Raw genomic sequence first — 21,468 nt, 5'->3', positions numbered from 1 at the left:
CAACGACCTGTTTGCACCCCCTGCTGGTCAGACAGGTACAGTGCAGGAAGACTTGTTCTTCAGTGGGCCAACCAGTGCAGCCACACCAGACTCAAAACGTAAGAGGCGAAGCTTTATACGTGCTGACTGCATTATTATAAAAAAAATTCCAGTTATCCATAATGCTTTTTTTTTTTCTTTCTCTCCCTCGCTGTGTTGCAGCCATGGGCGACCTGTTTGATCCGTTTGGGATGGGGTCTGGCTCCGGTGTTGGCTCCAGTGTGGGTTCGTCTCGGCAGGCCTCTGGACCAGACCTGTTTGGGGACTTGTTGGGTTCTGATAGTTCAGCCACCAGCGGGTTCAGTTCTGCTCACAGTAACCCCACTCCTGCTTCCAACACAAGCCTCTTCAACCTCAGTAAGTATATCAGCTACTGTGACATCTATGATGCCCCTCCCACTGTCCTGGGGGCTGTCCTGGCCAACCTCAGTAGACAACTGGTTGACAGCTGATTAAGATCACCTGGGCACTTGGGCTATATAATCAGAGTTGCTGAGAGTCCGCCTACAATACGTGACTTTGGGCTTTTCTTTTTTGAAGTTGCTTGAAAAAATCGCGGGTTGCGTTTTTTTGGGCTTGTTTTAAAAAATATGGTTGCTTGTTAGGAAAATCTGACAAACAACTTAATTTTTTTACATTTATGGTTGCTATTGTCCCTAATGCATTGATTGACACTGTCTGCTCACAGCCTCACAAATAATAGCAGTGCTGTAGTGTAATTCGCCTTCCCGCAAATCCCCACATTGGCCTATTCCGCCCGCTCCTCCCTCTCATTGGAGAAAAATCAATCATCTCAATCATGTTGTTGCCTAACTGATCTGGTTTTATTGCAGTTATTGCCTAGTTACAAGCCAGATTTCATAGGTTTATAGTTTTATTTTTAGAGTATACTTATGAATTTTGACATTGCTCTCAGAAATATGTAGGCTACCCTTTGGAATTAAACAATACGGTAATACAGTAGTTTATAGGTTGGTTGTTTCTAATTAAATTTAAACACATCTTTCATTTTAGAATGAAGGCATTATCCTAGCCATTATCTACATTTTTACATTTAGTTTGTACCAAATAATATTGACTAATTTGATTGTTTTGTTTTTTTTGATTTTTTTATAGATGATAAAAGAAGTCAATGGAGCACATGATTCTTCTTAGTTTTCTTTTTAAAATTTAAATCAGCATTGTTACAGGCTTTTTATTTTCTGGCTATACAGACTACATGTAATCAGATCACGCTTTGTGAGTAATCCAACAATCACATATTCTGTCAATTTAACTGGATAATGTTTTCCAAGTCACTCTAAAATACAAGAGTAACCACCAAAGCTAATATAAATAAAATATGTTTTTTCTTTTCAATCTCCGAGTGGTTTCATCTTAATATGTTGCAGGCTGTAACAGGCTATATTTACATTAGGCTTGTTTTTGGAGCTGCAGTTGCTTATATGTCTCACGAGAGTTGGCAACAATGTATATATGCTAGCCCATATGCTTGTTCCTGTCTCTTCCTACAGCTTGTCTTTTGGTTTTGCACCTTCAACACCTTGAGTTACCTTGCAAGGCAGCTGGATTTGTGAGATCACGTGAGATCTTGCCAGGCTTCAAGTTATGCGCTTGTGGCTAAACCACAATGGTCCAGACCAATCAGCGTCCTATGAAGAACTACTGGCAGCTACGGGCGTCATTTAGGTGTGGCAACAACGAGAAGCGAAGCGACTGTTCGTTCGAAAACAAAACAAAAAAAGGTGGCTCCTAATGAGGTTAGCGTAGATGCTGCTATAGCATCAGTTATAACAGAACTGTACAGTATTTCGTCATTGAAAGAAGAGCTTAGAATGGCACTGAAGGCTTTTCTTGATGGAAAAGATGTTTTCGCTCTTCTCCCTACTGGCTTGGGCTCTCCTACTAAGTCATATGGTTTGTTGATCTAATTGGTGGAAGTTAGCCCGTGATAAGCGGTGATAGACAGATGGTTCATCCAATCACCGGCCAAGTATTTTTTGAAAGTGCCTGCCCTTTTCCAAACAGTTTCCAAGGACGACTTCTCAGATGGTTCTGTGTAACAAACCATCTGGCGCGTCACGTTACCTCCACAGCACACATGACAAACGTCCATACACTGCCGACATTTCTGATCCACCCAGTCCATTGTTTTGTATTTTTGTGTTGCCTTTAGTTTAATAAATTGTTTGTTTTAAGTATAACCTTTGCATGGACTCCCTTCTCACATCATAAGGCATCATATCTCACTGTCTGCTTTGAGGTGATATGATGATTGATTACACACACCTTACACCGACTCAGCAGCAACAAACCTCCCTACAGTGTCGTCTAACAAACACTAATGTGGGTGTCACATTCCTCCCTCAAGTGACCTTTGCTGCAAGCAACGGCTAATGGTAACATGCAAAAGAAACTTAATTGGTGATACTTTGGATGTTTGTGTTTTAACAGATAAGCTAGTCAATGATGCCCCGAAGATGACATCATCAGCCAGCCAACCAGATCTGCTGGGTGGGTGGGATAGCTGGGCAGCTGGCAACACCGCTAACATGAGCGCAACCGCCAGCAGCAAACCCAATTATACCAACACAGGTAGGTGGGGGGGAACATTATGTAGGGGCTGACTGAAAACCTAAAGAGCACTTAAATTGGCAGTTTTGTAGATAGTCTTGAAAATTGTAAACCAAAAAAATTCTAACTCGCATATTGTTACTGTTTCTGTAGCTTCTGGTGTGTCATCTATGTCGAAGGCCAAGTCTCAGACCTTTGATCCTTTTGCTGACCTAGGAAACCTGGGCTCCAATTTACCAGGTAAGAGGCCTGGTTAGATATTCAATTTGCAAAATGCTTCACTTATGAAATAAGAAACTTATAAATTCATCTCAAGCAACTAACTATCATTCCTTCACCTGTTTACAGGTCCCTCTGGGCCTTCTTTTAGCACAAAGGCTCCTTCCTCCTCGGCTAAGCCTCAAGGCCAGCCCTGGCCATCTGGAAGACCCACCTCAGCCCAGAGCAAACCTTGGATGCCCGGATCAGGATCTGGCTCTGCACCCAAAGCATCCTCAGCGTCGTCTCAGCCTGCAGGCACACAGCCCACCAAACCCAACTACAACCTCAGCTTCTCTAGTGTCATTGGTGGGAGAGAGGAGAGAGGAGTTCGTGGGCCTGGATTTGGTAAAACACATTGAGTAGATGGGAAAGGATTTGTTAGTAGAGTTGGGGATCATTTTTATGTTTGATGTTCCACAATTATAACTCAAATATTACTCAAATATGGTTTTCCTCAACTTCTAGAAATAAATGTGATTAATAATAAGCAGTGGAATTCACCAGCTATTGAAAATGGAAGTTGAAAATGTTAGCCGAATTTTGTAATATTATGTACAGTATTGAGTTGATTCTCCGTTCTGTATTGTGGTGCAAACTCTTCTTGGGAATTGAGCCAAAGTGCAGAAATAGTTGAGCAAACATTCAGTAAAAAAAACTGAACTTTGATGCTGCAGTTCTGTCATGCAACTGCAGCACATGACATAATTTCATTTAGTTTTTAAAAGTATCAGGGAATCAAAGGATTTTGTATTTCTCCAATCTTCTCCATAAAGGCTTCATCTTGTATGAGGAAGTCTGCTGGCATTTTTTAATTCCCCACACAATTTCCATGTCAGACCTTTATTTCTCTGTGCCGTGTTGTAATGCAGGCCCCAAGCCAAAGGTAAAGGAGGATGATTTTGAGGACCTGCTGTCAACTCAGGGTTTTGCCTCTAGGCCTGATAAGAAGGGACCAAGGACCATCGCTGAAATGAGGAGACAGGAGATCACAAAAGATATTGATCCACTTAAATTACAGGTAACAAACTAAATACATATGTGTAGGACATATTATCCACTGAAATACACACACACTTTCGGTTACTTGCCAAAAGGGCTGATTAGATAGATCAACATGGCACCTTTTGGCAGGTAATACCCAGAGCTTTGCCTCAAAAAGTAGCCTCCTAGTGCTGACCAGTGTTTGCGCCTTTTTCCATGCTAGAAGTAGTAAAGGTTTCGTTTTATTGTCATGCTGCAGATCTTGGACTGGATCGAAGGGAAGGAGCGAAACATCCGAGCACTGCTGTCAACTCTGAACACGGTGCTGTGGGAGGGTGAAACCCGCTGGAAGCCTGTGGGCATGGCTGACCTGGTGACTCCTGACCAGGTGAAGAAGTACTACAGGAAAGCTGTGCTGATTGTCCATCCAGATAAGGTACAGTATAACATGTTGCTTATGCATTTAGCCAGGGCAGGAAAAAACAAACAAACAGTGAATAGTGTTTATCGTAAAAGGCATTTTCAGCATGATTTTCAAATGTTTCAACTCTCCTTTTTACTATTCTTTATTCTTTATTAATTCACAAATTTATGCTCTTTCTCTCTGCAGGCAACAGGCCAGCCTTACGAACAATACGCTAAGATGATCTTCATGGAATTAAACGACGCCTGGTCAGAGTTCGAGAACCAGGGATTCAAATCACTCTTCTAAAACCTTGGTCTGGATCCCTGCTAGACCAGACCAGACCAAAATGGACTGGATTTGGTGTAACCAAACAAGGGTTAGACCAGGCCAGATTGGACAGGACTGAGCCCACATTGGGCCTTAGGGGGCGCAGAGCCTCTGAGAGGTGTCCTCTCTACCATTCCCTTCACTCCTTTTGTCGTTCTTTACTTTCTTCTGTTTCTACAGTCAAGGAAAAAGACCCTTTGCCTCAAGTCCGGCTGTAGGGAAAATTTCCTCACTGGTTCATTAACAGCCAGTTAAATAAACATTATGATAGTTCTTAAACTCACTGCCTACCTGTACGACTGCCTGAGTGGTGCTGCAAACATCGGGAGGGAGGAATGGGTGACAATCACATGACGAAGACAAAATGGAAAAGAAATCCGATAATACAAGGACTTTTAAAATGACCAAGCTGATTATCATGACAGTGGTATTCAGATCGATTTAATGACCCTACACTAATAAAATGCTGGTAAATTTTGGCTGTGGCTGGTAAGTTTGTCATTTGTGCCTGGCACTTTTGCAAACAACCAGTCATTTAGCTTATTGGTTAAAAAAAAAAAAGAACTGAACATAGCTGTGAATTTTTCTGCATGCCAGACAACGTGGAAGTTTGCAAAACATAATTTGAAGGTAAAGTTTTTAAGCATAGAACATACCAGCCACAGCAACCAATGGACAAAAAAAACTCCTATCATGCCTCTAATGCTGAAGCAGCATTAAAATCTCACCAGGATTTCGAAACTGTTGATAATACCCGTTAATACATTGAAGTGCTACATTGAGTGGGTTTGTTCTTGAGCCATTTCCTCTCCAGAAAGACAAGACTATTACCTGCTGAACACTACTAGTGCTGCTTCTACCATTACAGTTACTGCTACAGACACTCCTCAGATCGATGTTAAAACCTGCATCCTAAACCTCTAACTTCTGACAAAGGAGCTGAACTTGTTTTGGAGCCCCATATAAACCCGAGCGGGCAGTCTGCTGTTTTTGAAGTGCTCTTTTAATTCCACCCACTCAGGCTATACTGTGTAGCTAACTGCATGCTCTCCCACACCAAACCTCTAAACAACAGGAGGTAGGTGTGTTTGATTTCAAACCAGAGTAGTCCAAACGGGCAGGGGTTCTTTTGTTGAAGAGTCTACCTGCCCGATTACGCTGAGTGGCAGACTACATGCCTACCCAGTGCTCACACTGCTCATTGCTTTTGAGCATCTCCATCATCACTATCATTATTAACCCCTCTCTTTGTCACTGTAAGCCCCACCCACCTCCAGCGACTAGTTCAGTGGACATTTTTTGTCAGCGCACAGGAGGAGATCAAAAAGTGAAGGAATGAAAAGAGAATATAGTGATTTAATCTGGTTGCTCTTGGTTTTACTCTTTCTTGTATTTTTTGCGTTCAGCTTTGAGCATTTTTGTCAGTTAATCATCACTTCAGTGTAAATAGAGAAATATTATCATCCATCAAGTGGCTTTGTTAAGATTACAGTCTGGGCAATTGATTTGTTATTGAGCTTCATGCTTGATTGTGTGAATGGTTGTCTGAGTGTGTGTGTGCATGCGTGCAAGTCAGTATGCGAGTGTGTGTGTGTCTTCTGGGGGAAGATAATGACACCATGTTGGACATAATGCTTCCTTGTCTGCAATCACAATCTTTTCTTTCTTCTTTTAATTTTTTCAGCCTCTCCCACGCGTTTGTTTTTGTGGATGTTTTGTCTTTTCAAAAATCTTTCCAACTTTTGCTGTTTTGTTTTTTTTTCTTCATTTTTCATTTCACATTTTACCTCATGGACCAATCAAATCACCTGTTTTCTTATTTATTATTATGTTTTTCAGGAGGGTTGGGGTTTATAATGACATGTATTCATGCATATTAATGGCATATTAATAGCAGAGGTGAAAAATGTCAGATAATATATAAGTGGAATGTGCTGAGTGCAAGTGGGACAGATGGGTGATCACAGTGAGCCTCTCTGTTGCTGTTTTCATTCCAAAGCATCTATTATTAATACGAATGTGCTTTTACAAATATATATCCTCTCTGTTGTTAAGCGGTATGTGTTCATCATTTGTCTGTTCAGTTTGTCTTTTTGTTGTTACTTTTTTTTTTGTTTTTTCCTCTTAAGGCAGAACTGAAGTTGTTGCTTCTGTTTTGCATTTTGACATTTTGTTAAAATTCCAACACATGGGGCCAGTAAACCTAAGTAAGAAAAAAATAAATGAACTGATGCTTGAAATTCAGTTGAAACTCTTGACAGTATGATCATAGTATAGGGGTGAAACCACACATCGGCAGTGTTTACTGTACCAAATTACATCATACTAATATGAATGTAGATTTCAGTGCAAAAACAAATAATAAAAAAAACTTTTGATCTGTTTTATTGTTCTTACTTTGAAGATTGACAGTGGCTTCACATTCACAACTAACGATAAATTAGAAAAAGATCATCTTAATGTTGAATGTATTTAAAAATTGGGAAGAGTAACTGACTTATCTGTTCTTTGGTCTCATTTGAAAGATGCTGCTTTTGCAATGGAAAAAGCAGCATCTCGCAGTTTGCTTTGGTACTGAATAGAATTTAAGTATCTTATTCTAGTTCTGGCTGTAATCATGTTCACGTAACTTTTTGTTTGTGACCAGTGGGTATTTGAATGGTTAATGACTTTTCAAATATTGATTAGCCAAGTGGATGCTACCACCAACTTTAGGTGTATAACTCTTTGGTAATGGGTTGAGAGTTATTTAGTAACAAGCCCAATTATATACCCTTGTCCCTTTTAATGACTAGAAATTTCAAAATAAAAGTACACCTGACAGTCATCACACCTGACAGACCATCTTCTGGGTTAACACAAAACTTTGGTATATTATTGTGACAGTGTAAATGTCACATTGTCAAAGCCTGTATGGCTTTTTTTTTCAGTCAGATGAAATTTGAGCTTTATCCAGTTTATTCTTTGCCCCCTTCAGCTACAATTATTAGTGATCAAAAATGTATGTAAATCATTTTCCATGGGCCAGAAAACAGCGCTGCAGTTAATACACCTCATACAATAAAGTCTTTCATAGAGGTTGCATCTTTGAAAGTTATCAAAGGATCGTTATTGCCAGTGCACAACTGACCTGGAAAATGAAGCCAAAAGATACAGTATTTTACATATTTGTTTCCCTTTAGCCCCACTCCAAAATGGATGCATTTCAGACAGTTTCTCCAATCAGTGTATTTTATGTGAGTGAAATAGTGTATAGAATGTAACACAAGGACTCCTGCATCATGATGTGTTACAGCTTTATTTCAAAAATGGATCAAGTCAGCCCATAAACAGCGATCCTCATCACCAGATCACATTACATTTCCCCTCCAGAGCACAGACTTTGAACACAAAACTGTAGCACATCATATGGTCTTTACAAAAGGACTTAAAAAACAGATAAAGCAAGGAACAGAAGAAACAGAAAATGACTTCTCCGCTTATCTCCTCAAACTGTCATTCTCCAGTGGCCATATGATCTGAAACTCTAGCTTTAGGATGTGTTTTAGCATCACACTAACCTTAGCATTGGCACTTAATTGTGGCAGAGGGGAGAACTGGAGGACAGAAATGGAGGTAAGGGGGGAGTTTGTAGATGTGTCTTTGAGGATATAAAAAGGGCCTGATAGGTAAAATCTGTGATTTTTAAATGTGAAACCAAAACAAACAAACAAAATAAATGACAAAGTTGTCCCTCCCACCCATTGGCTCAAGTACAAACTGTAGACACATTCATCGAAGCTACAGTATTCACAAGCACTGAATGTATGTAGTATGGAAGAAGATGTTCTGAAGAGATGGGAACACGCCAAGAAATATCAGGCACTGCCATTTATCGTGTTTTATGAATCTCCATCTCTCAAGCACTTCTTCTTCCACTGTTAATGCAAAACTACTGTACGTACTTTTGGGGAGAAACAGTTAAAAAAGGAGCCACAATGTGTTTGTTTCCATTTCTGCGCACTTATGACAACAGTCGGTTGTGCTGCCTTGAATGCAGCAGTTTTGGCATGTTGACATCTGGTTTGGTATTTTGACAGGAACAAGGGCCGGAAAGGCACTTCAAAGTGTGGATGTCCCTTCGATTTCCTGGTGGTTCTGGTTGCCTCCCTGTAAAGCCTCAAGCCCTCCAAATGACCAAAGGGGAATCTGAAAGAGACAAAGAATAAGACAGGGACCTGGTTAGTGGCTGCTGGAAGTAGTGGAAACAGTCATTTTAAAAAGAGGTTAACAGGGTCAGAGAGTAAAAAAAAAAAACAACAACTAAGAAATGAGATTCAATCTTTGTGATAAAGCACTGATTCAGTATTGTGAGAAACTTACAAAGACAAAAAGTCTTCCAAGCTGTGTGATGTGTATCTAGCCCTCAATGGAGACCTCTGGAACAATGTGTCCATTCAGCGATGGCTCCACTGACATCTCCTGAGCAGAAAACAAGACATTAGATCAGGTGAGTTCACTGCAAATCCCCAATATTGATAATATCTGATAAACTTCCCAGTTAAAGATATTTTGAATATCCACAAATCTATGTTAAATGAACAAACACTCTAATTAGTACATGTCAACTCTAAATAACTGGAACATGTGTATTTGTGACCCCAGTTTTTTAAGCCATGCCTACCATTGAGCTGATTTGCACAGATTCTACAGCGAGCTGCATCTGACATGGCATGTCACAGATTTCTGACTTAGGCTCTTCTGACAGCACATCCGGACATGTCTGCTCAGCAGTGGCATCCTGGAAAGGAAGGGAGGGGAGAGAGTGCGGTTAGGAGACAGAGTAGATCGTAACCAGAACCACAGTGAAGAAAGCCCCACATACTCTTTGCATAAGCAGAATAAAAGAGGGAAGTAACACGGGAAGACTTGCACAATCTCTTCATATAGTGGTTTACTACTAAATGTGTTTTTAATTACATGCATCATATACAAAGCTACACCAAATTAGGTTTCAAGCTATATATTAAACATTTTATACAATACAATAAACCAGATTTCAGTTACTGTCTGTATAACATGGTAAAAGCCTGACAGTAACTCACAATGACCATTTCCTCTGCAGGAGCAGCAGCAGGCTCAGGCTCAGTGGGCATCACATCCACAGATTCTGATTGGGTGTTGAGGGTGTCACGCATTTCCACAATTTCCTAAATATAGCAAGCAGAGAGAGGTGCCCGTTAAAAAAGCTGAGCATAAAATTTGTACAAATGTATTATGTGCAATAAACATGCCCTTGGTCTTTGAATCTTAAGGTCGCAGCAACATTTCAGTCAGATTTATGTCAAAATGAAATAACCAAAATTGCGCTGAGTTGACAGCAAGTCACTTTTGTAACTACAAGAATGCATCTGGCTTCACTGTAACCTGCACACTATTAAAAATGGTAGCTCATCACACTGTGTTACCCCACAATATCCATTAGGAATGTGGTATATCCTGATGTAACACATCAAACTGTAATTTAATGTGGTTAATAGTTTTAAAATTAACTTTAATATGTGCCGCCATATATAAAGCAACCGGTTACATTAATCATATTTATTTCAGCACCATTTCACTAATTGTCTTACTAATACAAATGTTAGTTGTTTTTTATACTTAAAAAAAAAAAAAAAAAAAATATATATATATCTTTGCACATAGTAGCTTAATGTTTGTTTAACTTGTTGTCCTTGTTTTTAGCTGTATTTATGTCTATTTCTGTGTATGTACATTGAGAGCAAAAAACTGGAGTCAAATTCCTTGTATGTGTACACATACCTGGCCAATAAAGCCAATTCTGAATCATGTAGAACAATAAACAAGGTGTGGATTAAATTAAAGATGAATGATACTAAAATATAATTTTGGTTTTTATACATATGTACAGATGTGCATTATGTAAAAAAAAAAAAAAAAAAAATTTAGATGATGATATGTGTTTTGTAGCCCTCTGGTGGCCATGGGACCCTAAGCAACTGCTCAGGTTAGCTTTGCTGTTTTAACAGGGACCATTTTACATCAGCGAGGATGCCAATGAAATGTGAAATTTCTTGGGACTTAAAAGATGTTGTTTATTAACTGTAACAATTGTAGTAGTGTCTAATGATGAATTCCTGTTTGTGTAGTTCTCACCGGCTCGACAGCTGCAGACTCTGCAATGGCGACCTCCACTGCTGAGGCAGATTCTGTGACAACAAAGTCATCAACTAGGCTGGCGGCAGTCTCCTGGGTGGCAGGTGCCTGGAGAGAGAAGAGGAGAACACGATAAGAATGATTTTCCACATACCAGCACACACAAAACATAGACCAAATGAATGAGGGCAATTAATTATTAAGCATCCCAGGAGAAAATGTCAACTGAAGCTTCTGAACTGTATCATTAATTTAAATGCTACATCACAAATTTAAGACAGGGATGTTGAATTTTGTATCAATTTAAATATGGGTAGAAATAGCTGGCTACCTTTTAAGAACATAATTTATTAATAGCATAACCCATAAACGTGATTCATCCATCAAGATTGGAGTGCATTTTTACATAATGTGTAGATTAAAATTGTTTAGGTTTCAGTTTAGGTTTTACCTCCTTGACTTCAGTTACGGGGGCTTCAGCCTCTTCTACCGGAGCCTCGGGGACCGTGACTGGCACCTGGTGAGACAACAGATACTGCCATGTCATTATTTAGGACAACACACACAGCCGTGGCCAAAGTCAAATGTCTACTTCTGAAGTATTACCATTTATAGAAAAACCTGTTACTCAAATGCTGCAAAGCAAAGGCTCCAGCAAGAGGAAGCTAATAAGTAAACTGTGTTATAATTGTTATCAACCATATAATGTATTTCTGGATGGGGGGAAAATAAATAAATAAAATACTCACCACTGGGATTTCCACAGCTTGGGCAGGGGCATCCTGATGTACGCAAAACAAAAAGGACACAGTATGTCATTAGTCTTTGCTGTTAAGTTAAAATTTTAAAGAAATTATGCAAAGTAAGAAACATGCCAGAACACCATTTACCATTGTAGCCATAGAGGAAGTTCTACTTTTGACCACCTGCTTGATAACCTAACCCAGGGTTTTCCAAACCTCTCCTGGAGTACCCCTTGTCCTGCATGTTTTAGATCTTTCCCTGCTCCAACACAGCAGGACAAGGGCTACTGCAGGAGAGGTTTGGTTCCTAACCAATGAAAGAAAAAACAAATCGTCACTCTTTTGCGCTGTCAGCTGTTAAAAAGATTAGAAAATAGCTATCCCTATCTTGTTTGATATTCAAGAAAGCATTTACAGCAATACTACTGAATGATAAATGAGTGATGGGAACTTCCACAACAACTGTTCCAAGCCACATGCTGCACACAGACGATCACAAAATAAAAATGTAAAAACTACATAAAAGTCAAAAATGCACGTGTATCATTGTGTGTTCTTGGAAGGAGATAAAGAATTCAAGAGAGAAGAGTTAAGTATTTTTATCAATGTGGCACCTCTGTCATTGTAACAGGCTCAGTGGGGACTTCAGGTTCATCTTCTTCAGCGACATCTTCTTCTGGGGCTGCAGGACTGACAACGGCTTCAGTCACCTGTTCTGGTTCAGGTATCTCTGCGATAACCTCCTCCACCGATTCCACCACTGTTTCTGTAACCACCTCGTCTGAAGTGGGTTTTGCTTCAGCAAAAACTTTGTCACTAGTAAGTGCTTCTACCACCGGTTCTTCAGTGGCTTCTGTGACGGCCACTTCCACCTCAGCCTCAAAGGGTGCGTCTTCCTCTGCTAAGGCCTCAGCCTCCACTTTAGTCTCTGGTGCGCAGACATTATGCGTCTGCACATGCAAAATCAACATGGCACACATTAAGAAACCATGCAACATGCAACAATGGAACAAATAGGTAACGATTTGTCCATATGAATAATGCATATAATGCAAATTAAGGTAGACGAAATTATACTGATCTATCATGCACGATCAAGACTACAAATGAATGCTACGATAAAGAAGATCCGCCTCACCTGTTCAGTCTCTGTGGCTATGATTGTAGTCTCCTCTGTCTGAATCTGGAGAGTGAAAAATAAAAACACTATAGCAAATAGATATATAGAATCAATAGATGGATGAAAAGAACAACAAGACAATGGCTGTTTACCTGTTAAACATTAACAGCAAATATTAGACTACAGCGTAAAGCAATATTACGATAAAATTTAACTGATCATACCTAGCTGTGTTTCTAGGGACTTGCCTAATTACAACTTTCACACCATTTGCAGCACTTATGTCACATCAAAGCCCTATTAACTGCAATTTTAGGTGGTTTTGATTTCTTCTTTTTTGTTTGCAGATCCATAAAAAATTATTTATACTTTAAAGAAACCATAAATTATATCTTAACGAGATGCATTTCTTAGGCGTTTTCCCTGAAAACATCTGGAGTAGGTGAGCCAGGTTGTGATTGGAGCACTGTGTTATGCAAGAGAAAGAGACCTGAGGCAAAGTGTGGTCATTATTTGTAAGGTGTGAAGCGTAAGTCACAGAAACTTTCAGCACTTTTCCACTGAAATGTGTTACATTACAGGCAGTTTCTTGTGCTCAATGAATGTACTCTATTATGCTTTATATGTGTGGTTAGCTTGAATAGCCACTAATCAATTAAGACTAGTGATTTTACGTCACTACAACACTTTCTTTTTTAATATAGAGGGAATCATGTTTTTAAATAGTTTTCCTTTGTAAGAAACATTTTCCAGACAGCTCTGGAATTAAACCTGCAAATCTCCAAGATACAACACTGCTTTAACAACTTGTTCTAGACATTTAAAGTGGTCTCTGTGATATGCTGTTCAAAAATCAAAGCAGGTCTCACTTGAAATGTCATGTTGAGTTATGTTCCACTCGTACTGCTTCATAGCTGTGTACTTTGCCTCTGGCTTACACCACAAAGATATACTGCCATAGCAAGATGAGGTTAGGGGGACAGAAAAGGGGTTGGGTGTGTGTATAAATGTAACATGCAGGTTTGTTTTACCTCAGTCTCAGCAGGAGCCACCACTGGAGCCTCAGCTGGGGGTACGGCCTATGAAGGAAAGAGTTTATTCATGAGTCCACAAAACAATCATAAAGATATACACGTATTTAATCTAATAAAATAGAGCAGAGATGGCAGAAAGTACATCTCATTTTTTTAAAAAGGCACCCAGGGATACATTAACAAGCGATTAAAAATCTTTGCCTCATGTTACGCTGCTGCCATTATCCTATTTTTTTTTCTCCGAACAGTTAAAAGGTCAAGCTTTGGAAGGAGCGCTCACACACTACACAACAGTTTGACAGCCAAACTGTAGCTGTGATTGCCCCGAGGCATTTAACAAAGAACCCAGTGAGAGTCTAAGCAGGTTTACTGTGTCCAAAAAAGGAAACGTTTGCCAAAATTAGTGTTTTTGGATCATAAATTTGCATTGGCAGTCTACCAACACACAAACAACAAATGCACACACTCTTTTTAAGAGTATGCTTATTGTGTGAGTGTAGATGTGGTTCAGGAGAAGGGGGAGGAACATTATACATCCTACAGGAATGTTACAACCAATTGCATAATGGGAAGCTGGTACACCCATTTCTCACCCCCTTTTCTATAATCCAGCTCAGATTCAGAAAACTTAATTATTCACCTAAACTACTTTCATCATCAGGTCCTTACTCCAAAAACGCCAACATCTTTTACATCATTTAATCTTTCTAGAGAGAGTCCCTCAGCAAGACACTGAATCTTTACCAGAACAAGAGGCGATGTTCTGTAGTCAGCACTGCTTTTAGACCTACTTGTATTACTATTTAACTAATTAACTCATAGTATTACTCATAGAAATACTTACTTTCTAAACACTTATGCCCAGAAAATGCCAGAAGTCAACCATATTTTCCTTGTTTTTCTATGCCAGGGCCACGTTTGTAGCCTTGCCATCAATTTACTGAACAGTTGGCAGTAGCCTAAATGGTCACTGGCGGCACCCACTGCGCATCCAAGTGTGTTGAGCCATAGTGGCAATCACAGGGAGCAGCACATAAATATTGTAAATCTTCATAGTCTGACAGTAAATTATTTAGACTGTCTTGTACAGCCCGTCTTCAATGTAGGACAAGACTGGTGCATGCAGTCAGGAACGAGCCGATCAGCCATTGGCCAAAATCACCTAAATCCATCCATCTACAGTAGTTAGAACAGAGTGAAAACTCACAGAGGACAATTAAAATGCTTGTGGTTACACTCGAGTTACTTAACCATCTCCACCTCTTTCTCTGGGCTGTGCTACTGAGAGGTGTGGAACCCTGTTCTCCTGGATTTTAACAACTTCTGAACAAAAGCCAAGTGGGCAAAAATGCACGTATGGTTGGGAAGGGTCAATATATACTCCAGATATAACCTTGGGAGGTATAGGGGAGAGAAAGGAGGAGGGAAGGAAAGAGGGGGAGGGGTGGACTACAGGCCTTCCTTTGCTTGACAGAAACATATATAAAGTATACACACCCCCTCCAGTCTGTCACTAGAACACTATGTACCAAACTGATCTGCACACAGATGCTGCCTCCACAGTCCTACTAAGAGACAAATTCAGTGCAAATCATAGCAGATCTAGAAACGGTCACCTTTTACACAGACCATTTAAATCCATAGACAAGGACATAGTGTACCTGCAATGCAATGATCTGTAACTTTATGCTCTCAAATAAACAACTCTCATTTTGGCTTTTTCAGGATGTCTGTGAACCGAGTTTGCAAAAGTGTATGGTTTAGCTAACAAAGCTCTACAGTGTCCCTGAAAACAAACCCATAAAAGTTACCAGGAAATGTGTGTGTGTGTGGGGTTGCATGTGCACATGTCTGTGGAGGAAGGCTGGACACTGGGGCAAGGGGGTTGATGTCCTCACATACTTTGCCACAAGGTGATAATTTTTCCACCCCAAGTCCAAAAACGTTAAAAGTATCACTTTGCACATCTTTGTCACCCACTATTTTCTCTCATCATGTCAAATGTGATAAAAGCAAATATGCTTACCAATAATTTGTAAGCAGGTTGTAAGCATTTTCATTGTGAGCAACCTGAAAGCAAATGTACCCCAAGTCATCCCTTCACTACATATTTGTCAGACTTTAAAAAGGTTGTGACAGCTGTCTGTAAGCTCCTCTTCAACACACAAATACCAAAGGCTAAATTACACTACTAGAGGCAGATGCACCCCCCACGTCCCAACATAAAACTCAATATCCTACCTATATATATCAATATCAATCCTGTCTACTCCCAGTACTCCCAGCAAAGACCCATTTGTAAAGGAAGAAACAGATGAACAAGTGCACATGCTGACTTAACATCTAAAAAAGGGGCACATAGGCTGCCATAGGACAGGAGGGGAAGAGGGGAGGGGGAGGATGGAAGATGGGAAGGAGGAAGAAGAAGGGTGAAGAGAAAAGTAAAAGAGGGAGGGCTGAGGAGGGACAAAGGAGAGACAGAGAGGAACAAGTGGTGGGAGGGAAGGATGGGTGGTGAGGGAGAGTAAATTAACAAGGGAAAGAGGGGTGAGGGAATGGAGGGGGGAGGAGTGGATGGCTGCAGGAACACAGAGGAAGCAAGATGGTACAAAATGTTCAGCTTCAGCAGGAGCCACACCCACTGTTGCTTCAGGCCACGAAAAATGAAACACTCAACAGATCTGTAGATTGGGTGGTGGGTTTATACTCACCTGAGTCTCCGTGGTGACAACCAGAAGCTAAGGGGCCACATCTCTTTGGTCCCAAAGCCAGCTGAATATGAGACCCATTTATACCTGCTCTGATTCTATCATCAATCGATCAACTGACCGAGTGATGTCCAACTCTAGTCTGACACGTGGTGTCACAGAGTGAACACTTTCTTGCAGAACTGTGGCCACAAAGTCAAAATTGGGAAAGTTCATAAAACATTACTTGCACCATATATTTAACATGCTACTGTATGTCTTTGGAGTTACAGCCAGCACAGACTAATTTTCAGTTTTGCAAAAGTGCACGAGTGTGCGCGTGATTGTGAGCGTCCGAGCTGAATCTGGCACATGTGCAAGCGGTGAAGGAGCAGATAAGAAGCAAGGCAAGAAGGGAGGAAAAAGATGGGTGGAGTGGTGTGGCTTAACAACTAGAGAAAAGAAGCTTCTTTATTGGTCCTGTATAGCTCAGTGTGTAGAGCACAAAACTTGGGGGTTAGAGGTTACAATCCAAACCTCCAACTAAACATCCATCCCATCATGCACTCATTGGCACACTAACACACGTACACACATGTGAGCATATGAAAGACCATATGCTCACATGTGCATGTGTGTGTATCCATTTGCAAATGTGTATGTGCACTGAGTTTAGGCAGACGGATGTACATGTATTTGTAGCTCATGTGTGCGCCTGCGCATAGCTTGCAGTCTAGTGGCTGAAACAGAACATTATGTTCCCAAAGTGCATGCATGATGGCTGCATGAACAACAAAGACTATGTGATCCATCATTTTTCAACTTACTAATTAAAATGTATTGATTTGGGAGGAAAAGCAATATCTGGAATTATTTAGTGATATATTTTTTGGTACAACGCTCTGTATAGTAAAAATGCAATATAGATATGGAGCATGTGCAAATAGTCAAAAGCCATGAATTTCTTTAAATACAACAGAGGACAGCAAGCTTTTTCATCCTATTCACTAACTTCATTGACTTTAAAACTCAAAACCAACTTCATTGATAGCATATCGCAAAAAAGTTTTATATTATAATACAGCACATTAAATTTGGTCAACCTCTTCTTGTGGTGCAATAAAATGAAAAACAAAAGCAGTCCAACACCATGGTGATAACTATCTGGCATCTTTCTTATCCAATCAGCCAATTTTTCTTCTTATCCAAAGTAGTAATATTTCAGACGACACGTGCTTATTGGCATGTTTTAATGTAGGTGATAATGTATAATGACTGCCGAAAAAGGCTCTGCCCAGTCTCCCACTGATGTAGCCTACAATCACTCTACTTTCCACCTCTTTGCTAAATGGAACATGCTGTTCCCTTTGCCTGCCACCCCCCACCAATTCCACCTCCCTTCTCCCATAAGGACCCAGCCACAGCACATGCCATTTGACCAAACAGCATCTAAAGCGGTCGTCCACAAAACTCAAAACTTACAGACAGACATACTATTTACATACTATATACAGAAACAGTCAGTGAAAAGTATCTTTCCTGCAAACCATATGCAAAATGAAACCTACTTCAGATTATTTCTCAATCAGGACATTCCCATATAACAAGCATCTAACCTGGCAAGAAATACCCCTCCTTGGCAACTGCATGCACGTTTAATGAAGGTACATGTTCAACCCTATGCAGCTCATTGCCCCAAGAAGGAACCAACTTGGTGACATGTCATAAAATGTGAAAAGGCACATTCTGGGATCTCTACAAATTTTCAAGATCAGATTGCTTCAGAATTGGCAGGTAAATTTCCATGCCTTATTCTCCTGCTAAAATCTATGCTCATACAGTTAATGGCATTTGAAGAGCCATCACATCAGATCACATGGGGATGTTTTCTAATGAGAATTATAAAGATACTTGTTGGTTAATTTTGGACTCCACTGGTTCAGAAAGTCCATTTGAGAACAGCACTTTTTATTACCCAGTCAAATGTCTATACATGTATGAAACAAAGCAGTGCTTACCTCAGTTACTGGTTCTGTTTCAGGAATGATAGGTTCAGCCTCCTGTACTATTGCAGCTTCAACAATTGAGGGCTCCGCTGGTGGAGTCTCAATGACCGGCGCTTCTTCAGTGATCGGGGCTGGGACTTCAACCTCAACTGGAGTCTGTTCGAACACCACAGCCTCAGGCTCAGGTGCCTCTACCTCAACAGGGACGGGCTCGGCGACAGGTTCTATCACTACTGGTTCTGGTTCTACTTTGGGGGTCTCCACAATGGGGACAGCAATAGGAATGGCCTCTGGGATCTTTTCTGGAGCTGGTGCTGGAGTTTTAGCCACTTTCTTTGGGGCTGCTGCAGGGGGCGCACTCACTGCAATCCCGGGGCTCGCTTTGACCGGCGGGTTGGCTGCATGTTGCTCTTCAAGGGCTCTCCTCTGGGCCTGCTGCAAGAGGGAAAAGACACAAGTTAATGATTGTTGTATTGTCATTACAATGGGAGCAATTCTTTTTTTGATTCTTTCATGCATTCATCCTGCAGTTATAACTCATTCTGCTGCAGATATTGTTATTTTATTTCATTTGTACAATATAAATTCAACCCTAAACTAATGTTTAGCTCAAACAACTGATCCTTGAAAAGTTTGATAGCTAAAGAGTGTGTGAAACTTGATCTTTCCACACGATTCCTCTTTGGTACTTTCTGTAGCATAAACAAACATAAGTAACAAATGGGAGTTTCAGGGGTCTGAATGCTACTGAGGCCCTCATCGTGTTCAGATACTGATGTTGTTGTCAGTGCAAGGATATCAGACATGCCACCCCAGCCAGATCCAACATGTTTTTCAGCTCCGGACAAAACCCCCTCAGGCTTTAATGGAGGTTTTAGGAGTGCAGACTACTGGAGGGAGGGGCTGGGTAACTGGGAGTGGGCCCAGCAAAGCTAGTTAGATAATGGGAGCTAATTAGTTGAATCAGAGCGGTACTGACAGGTCTGGTGAAGCGGGAATGGAAACCGTGCGAGTCAGCAGCACTGATGGGTGCCCCGCGGGCCAGACAGTGGGCATAATCACATCATAATCAGGTTATTATCAGGTTACAATCACTCACTGAAAATGCTTTTGTTAGGCCGACAGCCAGTTAGGCATTCGCAGTGCTAGACCAATGCTGTAAGCCAATGAGGCATGTGTGTATAAGTGCATATGTCTATGCCTGTCCACCTAGCCACTGTCAAAACAACCCCTCCCTCATCTTTGCCCCCAAATAGCTCACTGTCTAGAACTCCAAACCTCACTACTACAGAGTAATACACATATCAATCAATCATATTTATTAATTGTGTTCCTCAGGCTGTATTGAGGAGGCCCAGCCACCCTTGGAGAGAAACCCTTTATCAAAGTTTGGGTGCTTACATACAAAGGCATGTGTGGCCAAAGAGGAGCACTCAGCTTGACTTTTTAAAGTATCCAGCAGCTCCTTCCCTCTCTGCTCTGATATCTCTGAGGGAATTGGTGATAACACAGAGCTGTAAGTGACTTCAGGGCCCATTTTTATCTATGTGTCTCTGGCAGACTCAGAGAGATTGTGCAGACTCCAATCTGGCAAAACTAATGCAAGAAATTCCTCCAGACAACACACTACCAAATACAGTTGTGTGGTGTTGAGAGTCATGGACTAGCCAGCCAGCTAAGGCTTAAGAAGGGGGAGGGGTTGGGGGAAGAATGCCACAAACTCCATACCGAGAAGTCTTGCCAGAGCTGGAGGACCAGGCTTCGAGTGAGCCTTTAGTGGTGAAATAAGTAATCAAGTTGAAATTTTAAACAAGAGCAGGGCTATAATTAATTATTATGATTAGGAAATGAAACACACAATGATAAATGATGGAGAACAGTGTTTGGTGATGGAGTAACCTTTGCCCTCTGAGATATTGGAACGTCTGTGCTACTTTCTCACTCATTATACACCACTCCCCTTCCCTCCCCTCTCTGCCACACCCACTCCTCTTTGGGCACTCAATGTTCAGAAGTAAAACACTTACCTAAGACGAGTGTAGAGAGGGTAGGATTCAGTTAATAGTCAATTATCATGTCATTTACGCCACTGCTTCTGCATATTGAATTATGTAATGGGTATAGTGCATGATAAGTGAATACATATTTAGGAATATGGTACTTTTTCACGTTTAATTACTATAAACCACAGAATTATATCAACCTGGAATCTCCATCCCAGCATATTTACCTTTTAAGCGTACGTTCCCAGCGCAAGCGCACTGAGAACGCAAATGGCACACGAGAGTTACCGTAAGCCAAGGAGTTTCTGTGTCTCTCGCACCTAATGGCAGAGCCAGAAGCATCTGAAGTGTCGTGCTACTGAAATTGATTGTATAATTTCGATAGAATCCTTTTTATTTTATTTGATGGTGCAGCCTTCTGTCTTTGCGAGATTTTACGCACGGAGCTTGGACGTCCTCGGAGTTGAGTGCGTCACAGGAAAAGCAACATCAAAGTGTGAGTGTTTGCAGTCAAATAAGCAATGATTGACTAAGGGAATTAACACAAACCCGACTTGCCAATTAAAAGAAAACATCTTGTCCATTTTTTCCATTTCCTGTTGAAATTTCGATTTTTTTTTAAGTACTCGTTTATTTGCTTAATTTGATCATAGGTGCAAAACACACGGATTTTGCATCAATATTAAGCAATACTATTAGCAGTATTTGTATTTTTACGCATCAGTAATCGCCATGGGTTAAGTGAACAAAAACAGGGTTTTGTCTTTTGGAAATACAGTGTTAGAGAGAACAAGGGGAAAAAAACACCATCACAAACTATCAAAAAGGTAATTTTCCTCCAACATTTTCCGAGAGAAGAAGGTCCCCATTAACTGACCTGGGTTCATATTCGAATGAAGTCCAAGAGACTCTGGATATGATCGTGATGAGAATAAAAACCTAGTGGGAGAAAAGTGCGCCTGCCACCACTTACCACCCTCCTCATGCGACGCTTGTTCTTCTTCCTCTTGCTGGGCATTTTGGTGTGTGCTGATGGAAACAAGACAGACCGAAGAAATTAAACGAACAGAGTGGAGGATTGAACAAAGTGGGTCTTTATAGAGCCCCCGTCTGTCTGTTACCTTTGCACCG

The 21,468-nt window shown here is 40.7% G+C and overlaps 2 protein-coding genes across 4 annotated transcripts in view; one reads left to right on the top strand and one right to left on the bottom strand.

The window, feature by feature from the left end:
- gak (cyclin G associated kinase) overlaps window positions 1-8,784 on the top strand; it is a 34,364-nt gene extending 25,580 nt beyond the window's left edge. For both annotated transcript variants that reach the window (XM_044195289.1, XM_044195288.1), the window contains 8 exons: window positions 1-98; window positions 202-396; window positions 2,494-2,634; window positions 2,767-2,853; window positions 2,962-3,219; window positions 3,744-3,892; window positions 4,115-4,291; window positions 4,466-8,784. The exon at window positions 1-98 is cut by the window's left edge and continues 164 nt beyond it. In XM_044195289.1, coding sequence (XP_044051224.1) covers window positions 1-98; window positions 202-396; window positions 2,494-2,634; window positions 2,767-2,853; window positions 2,962-3,219; window positions 3,744-3,892; window positions 4,115-4,291; window positions 4,466-4,567 — 1,207 coding nt within the window. In that variant the 3' untranslated portion in view covers window positions 4,568-8,784. The remainder of the gene's footprint in view (window positions 99-201; window positions 397-2,493; window positions 2,635-2,766; window positions 2,854-2,961; window positions 3,220-3,743; window positions 3,893-4,114; window positions 4,292-4,465) is intronic.
- Window positions 7,868-21,468, bottom strand: LOC122875805 (calphotin-like). Of its 2 annotated transcripts, XM_044195343.1 has the most exons (12): window positions 21,311-21,468; window positions 18,347-18,769; window positions 13,639-13,686; window positions 12,626-12,670; window positions 12,102-12,437; window positions 11,494-11,526; window positions 11,196-11,261; window positions 10,745-10,852; window positions 9,673-9,777; window positions 9,252-9,368; window positions 8,951-9,049; window positions 7,868-8,776 (listed from the first exon to the last, which is right to left on the bottom strand). In XM_044195343.1, the coding sequence occupies exons 1-11, from the start codon at window positions 21,353-21,355 to the stop codon at window positions 8,987-8,989; spliced, it is 1,389 nt and encodes a 462-aa protein (XP_044051278.1). In that variant the 5' UTR covers window positions 21,356-21,468; the 3' UTR covers window positions 7,868-8,776; window positions 8,951-8,986. The 2 variants fall into 2 exon arrangements, with proteins under 2 accessions (XP_044051278.1, XP_044051279.1); XM_044195344.1 differs by lacking the exon at window positions 12,102-12,437.

Source organism: Siniperca chuatsi, linkage group LG5, assembly GCF_020085105.1.
Source record: "Siniperca chuatsi isolate FFG_IHB_CAS linkage group LG5, ASM2008510v1, whole genome shotgun sequence".
NCBI lineage: Eukaryota > Metazoa > Chordata > Actinopteri > Centrarchiformes > Sinipercidae > Siniperca > Siniperca chuatsi.
This window is presented reverse-complemented; position numbering and strand designations above follow the sequence as displayed.

Bases quoted from the DNA above. Each gene is read 5' to 3' on its own strand.
- LOC122875805 (XM_044195343.1), bottom strand. From the start codon at position 21,355: ATGCCCAGCAAGAGGAAGAAGAACAAGCGTCGCATGAGGAGGGTG. The intron at 18,770-21,310 runs GTAAGTGGTGGC...TCCCTCTTGCAG, and splicing joins AGCGTCGCATGAGGAGGGTG to CAGGCCCAGAGGAGAGCCCT. The intron at 12,438-12,625 runs GTGAGGCGGATC...TTGCATGTGCAG, and splicing joins TAGCCACAGAGACTGAACAG to ACGCATAATGTCTGCGCACC.